The sequence below is a fragment of the Frankliniella occidentalis genome, unplaced genomic scaffold (genome assembly GCF_000697945.3).
Source record: "Frankliniella occidentalis isolate FOCC.00 unplaced genomic scaffold, Focc_3.1 Scaffold11, whole genome shotgun sequence".
In the NCBI taxonomy this organism is placed as follows: Eukaryota; Metazoa; Arthropoda; class Insecta; order Thysanoptera; family Thripidae; genus Frankliniella; species Frankliniella occidentalis.
This window is the reverse complement of record NW_026267141.1, coordinates 3,132,662-3,137,651: the sequence shown is the minus strand read 5'-3', so window position 1 is coordinate 3,137,651 and position 4,990 is coordinate 3,132,662. Positions and strand designations below refer to the sequence as shown.

Sequence of the window (4,990 nt, the reverse complement as noted above, 5' to 3'; positions counted from 1 at the left end):
GTCAGGCGCCTGCCGCCTGTAGTGTAGGCAGCCGGAGCACACCTGTGTCGGGCGGGCCAGCCTATCCACACATCCGTGAAGCTGGCCCTCCACAGCTCGCCAGGTGACTTCGGCCCTAGAGGTAAAGGCTTAAATAGTGCTGACCATGAGAGCCGAGCATCGCGAGGGTCGCAAATCATCTGGGAGATGTCGAGGTCCGATCGAGATATCGTCCGTTCCGGTTTCCACTGTTGAACGCCACACCCAACTACCACGCCACGTCGCACCGCCGGGCCACGCCGATGGAATCAAGTCGCTCGACGCATGGTCGCTTGATATTCACGAGGCGGGCATGGAGGAAGCCAAAAGAGGGAAGCGGGGGCAAGGGAGGGGAGGAGGCGGGAGGGGGGGAGTGGCGTAACGGTGCGTTGGTGCGGTGGCCACGACGCGCCGCCGCGCCACTCCCTGGACGGACAAGACGAGCAGGGGCCTAACTGCAGCAGCATGCCTCAGCGGGCGTGCCTAGATAGATAGATAGATAGATAGATAGATAGATAGATAGATAGATAGATAGATAGATAGATAGATAGATAGATAGCACGTCCTTTCCGCTACCGAGCACGTGCTCGAACGCGGCGCTGAATATGTTTGAGCTGGCGGTGAGTCACCCGCCTGCCTGCTCGTTCTCGGTGAGGCGATTCGCAGGCTGTGGAAGCCGGGCGAGGAACGAATGGAGAGGTACACCGTTAAATGAAATGATCCATACAACCACGAGTATCAGGGTATCGCGAGCAGGCAGGGCGCGGAGATATATCCTTTCAGGAATTCCTCGGCGCCGTTCTACAGGGCTTACAGGGATCCCGCAAGGTGCTGCGTTGCCTATGGGGTGTGAAACTGAACAACTGCCGGTGCAGCACCCGCCCCGCCTCGCCCCGCCCCGCCCCGGTCTTTGTACAGCTCGGGCTCCGAGAAGGCACAAAGCTAATAATGATGACGGTTCGACGACGGCAGGGCGTCCGAGACGGTCCGGGACGCGCGGCCAGTGATGCGCGACCGCACGCTGCCGGAGGCCCGGCGGGCGTCCTCCGTCCCCCTGCAGTCTCAGAGCAGCGGTCCGCCGGTATCCCTCGGTCCCTCGGTCCTCGCCCGGCCCTTCTGTCACTTCTGTCGGACGCGAGGGGACAACGGCTAAGGTAATCCGGCTGACAGCCGTCAGATAATCCTGCAGGTGTAATTCGTGGGAATTCGAAAAAATTCCGGGGTAATCCGGAGAAATTTTAGGGTAATCCGGGGTAGTCCCAGAGAAAAAGCAACGAAATCCGGAGGATACTCCAGAGGAAATCCGGGTAATCCGTAATCCGGCGGGCACAAAGTTGAACAGTCGTATCCCCTTGGTCGGACGTCATGGCGCCCGCACCCACCTCTCGTATTGGCGGTGCCGGTGGGTCCGGGAAGCGAACACACACTACGCCTCCCGTTTGCTTTCACGAATGTGCTCGCCGAGGTGTGCACAAACCATTAGCGCGCGGCTCATGAGAAACGGGGAGAATTTGAGTTGGAAAGAGGAGAGGGCGTGGGACGGCGGGGGGTGATGGCTGCGAGGACGCGCCCTGCGTCCCAGGGGAGCGCCCCCTCTCTGCCCGGGACGCCGCTGAGCCGAGACGCGCGGGTCCCCCGGGACGAGATGACGCCTGACCGATAAACAACTACTCTGACCCGCTGTTCGCAAGGTCCGCGCTATCACGCACGCGTACCTACACACGTGTACACACATGTACACTCACACACACACGCGCGCTCACACACACACACACACACAAACAAACAAACAAGCGCGCGCACCCTCCCCTCGTGGGAATCGAGAGATGCGTGTACCTGCGTTGGCTATTCGGCAAGGACAGCAACAGCGCGCTCACCTGCTGTCCTCCTGCTGAGTGCCTTCTGGACGCTCCGCCTGTCCCTGTCTGTTCCGCCCGTTCCGCCATGCCCTGTCCCTGACCACCGGTCGCGTCCGTCTGTTGCAGGTGGCGTATGTGATCGCCTTCACCGTGGAGCTGTGGTGGATCGTGGAGACTGAGGGCGGCCTGCCCGCGCCCGCCCACCTGCTCTGCGCCGGCTACTTCGTCAGCCTGGTGCTCTGCGCCGTTCTACTCCACGGCCTCACGGTGGTGAGTATACCGAAACGAGTCAAAAATACATCGAAACGACGTGGATTTTCCTCTCTGTCGCCGTTCCGACATCGTCCCAACATCCGTTTTCCTAGTCGCTCACGTTTGCACCTTGTCCCCGCAGAGGCGCAGCCTGTGCCTGGTGGTGTGGCTGGTGGGCGTGGCCTCGCTCGCGCTCCCGGAGGCCGGCATGGTCCTCTACATGGCGCTGCAGTACTGGGTGAGTCAGGATGCGCAGCGCCGCCTCCTGTAAGCAAAGCGTGGCGGAGCTACGGCCTCGTTGGGCTTGAGCCTCGAAACCCCTCGTCATATTATCGTCTCTGTTACAGAGACTGCAGTCGCTGTACGGACTGACGGAGATCACCTGCTGGGCATGCAGACTCTTCATCAATGTAAGTAGCAAGGAGGCGGCGACTGTTTTTATGTCTCATTATAAATAATCGGGCACGTGTGAAATGGACGATTATTTCGACCGGCTACTGACTTAGAGGGAGCACCGCAAAAAAAAAAAAACGCATTGTATAAGCATCAGTGTGCAATCTTGTTCGCACCTCAGCCAAGCGAGCGCGTCAACCCTGCCAAAGAAGTTGCCTACCTCACGGCGCTGCCACTGAGGAATCCATTCATGACGACTTTTCCCCTTCTCACGTCTACATTGATATCGGCTCGATAGTGAATTTCTCTTCTCTCCTGTCTGCGCAGGCCGTCGGTGTGGTGAGCGTCCAGTCGCTGTACTCGTCCTGGCGAGAGGAGTCCGAGGTCATGCGGAGGCTACGCGACCTAAACATGGTGAGCAACTTAGAGAGAGGTACAATCCACCCAAAACGTGTTGCCTTCAGTGCGCATTTGGAGCCAATTGAAATACATCTCATGTAAAATGAGAAGACCGGAGAAGAAAATTAATAAATAATCGTTGCGCTTTTCGATCTTGCTACCCCGAACCAAGAACGACACGAACATACGTTTTATTAAAGCCCTGGAAACTGAACACCAGGTGGCTGACTCACGCCGCGCACTTTCGGAGTTATACTGTACCGCATGCACGCGTGCGGGCGGGTTGTCTGCTCACACGGCAAGAGTCAGCCACCTGGTACATGTGTGGATTACCAAATCAAAAGAGCCATGCTTGCTTAATCCAATCGTTCACTGCGCCCTCTTCCAGTCCTCCACCATGTCCACCATGTCCACGTCCAACGGTCGGCGTGGGTCGGTCGCCTCCAGCAACGGCGTGGGCCCGATGGTCCACATGGCGCCCCACATGGCGCCGCACATGGGGCCCCACATGGGGCTGGCCTACCAGAACGAGGGCTTCGTGGGCTCCATGAGCCAGCTCAACGGCAAGCCCCCGGGGGGCACCTACGCCGTGCCGCTGCAGCCCCTGCACGGCGGCAAGCTCAAGAGGTACGTGTCGGCGTGGCCATTGGCCAACATCCTTGATGCGTCTCTTTCGAGTGTTACTTACGGCAACCTTGACTGTCCGTCCAGGTCGGCGTCGTCCGTGTCGCGCAGGTCCACGTCGTCCGCCATGAGCCTGCCGGCCATGTCGCCCATGGACGGCTCGGTGTACGGCTACCCGGTGGGCACCCTCATGGCGCCGCCCATCGGGCCCATGACGCTGCCCCTGGGCGCGCACATGGCCAGCCCGCTGCCGCCGCCCGGCGCCCTGCACCGCACCGACTCGGCCAGCGAGTTCAACGCCGCGGCCTTCGACGGCATGCTGGCGGCGTCGCTCCGCCACCCGCCCGCCGGCGGGGACGCCGTGGACGGCGGTGGACCGCCTGCTCCCGGACGGCTGTCCCGGGCGGGCAAGGGCCGGGGCCCCGCCAGAGCCCAGTCCCTCGTCGACCTGAGCCGGTCCGCGTCGCGTCTCGGCGACTACTGGCGGGTGGAGACAGTGACGGCGCCCGCGCGCCCCGTGGCCTACATGCTGCCCACCACCAGGAGCCTGGACCGGAGGCTGCGGCCGCGTCGCGCCGTGTCCATGGCCGACCTGGGCGCCAGCGTCCACGCCGCGCCGTTCGTCCACGCCGGCCACTTCGGGCCTGCGCACCACCCCATGTACTACAGGGACGCCTACGGCCGGGACTACGTCTACCCGAACCCCTCCGCCTACGTGCACCCCGGTATGCTGTACAAGGGCGCGTCCAGCAAGACCTCCCTCGGCGCCGCGTCAGATGACTTCCGAAAATACAGGGACGTGGCACTCTAGGCAATGGACGGACCTGCCCGACAGAATCTGGTGCCTACTTAGTCGTGGGTTCCTGCCCGAGAAAGAGCTTCAAACCTAACAAAAATTCCTCACAGCTTATTTGAGCGAGCAAGCAGGATACATCGAAGAAACGTTTCCCAGTGAGTGCCATTGCTGAAGAATGTGAGTAGTTTACAAGAAAATAAGCCTGTTAATTACATCCTAGTTAAATTTTGAAACCATTTGCTCAAACATTCCTTAAAAAGGAAAGACAGTGTTGCCGATAGGATATTTCAAAGTAAAATATACTCAGCACAGCAAAGAGTGAGTTTGTTTATCAAAGCCTTCTAATGGCTTGGCTAGTCATAAATGCCATCCTTAGATTTAAAGTTAAAGTGATACGTGTAAGTAGAGAAATAAGAAATTCTGAAATAAATTGTAATTCCGTACAGGCTATTTTTGTTGAGCTAATAAATGTATTTATACTGCCTAAAATAATAAATTTTGACAAGGAATTTAGTACATTTTTTGACTTTATCATTCTGTAGCAACTAATTATCACACACCAACAATTCACTGCGTCAGTCATTGCGAGGCAGCCATGCCAAGACACATGTGTCCACACGTAAACAAAAGAGAAAAAAAAAAAAAGAAA

General features: G+C 58.2%; 1 protein-coding gene across 1 annotated transcript in view; it reads left to right on the top strand.

Annotated features, from left to right (window-relative positions):
* The window catches only part of LOC113216912 (uncharacterized), a 36,719-nt gene extending 31,729 nt beyond the window's left edge, over positions 1-4,990 (top strand). The window contains exons 2-7 of the mRNA XM_026436751.2: positions 2,004-2,147; positions 2,272-2,367; positions 2,477-2,539; positions 2,850-2,936; positions 3,310-3,548; positions 3,633-4,990. Coding sequence (XP_026292536.1) covers positions 2,004-2,147; positions 2,272-2,367; positions 2,477-2,539; positions 2,850-2,936; positions 3,310-3,548; positions 3,633-4,356 — 1,353 coding nt within the window. The 3' untranslated portion in view covers positions 4,357-4,990. The remainder of the gene's footprint in view (positions 1-2,003; positions 2,148-2,271; positions 2,368-2,476; positions 2,540-2,849; positions 2,937-3,309; positions 3,549-3,632) is intronic.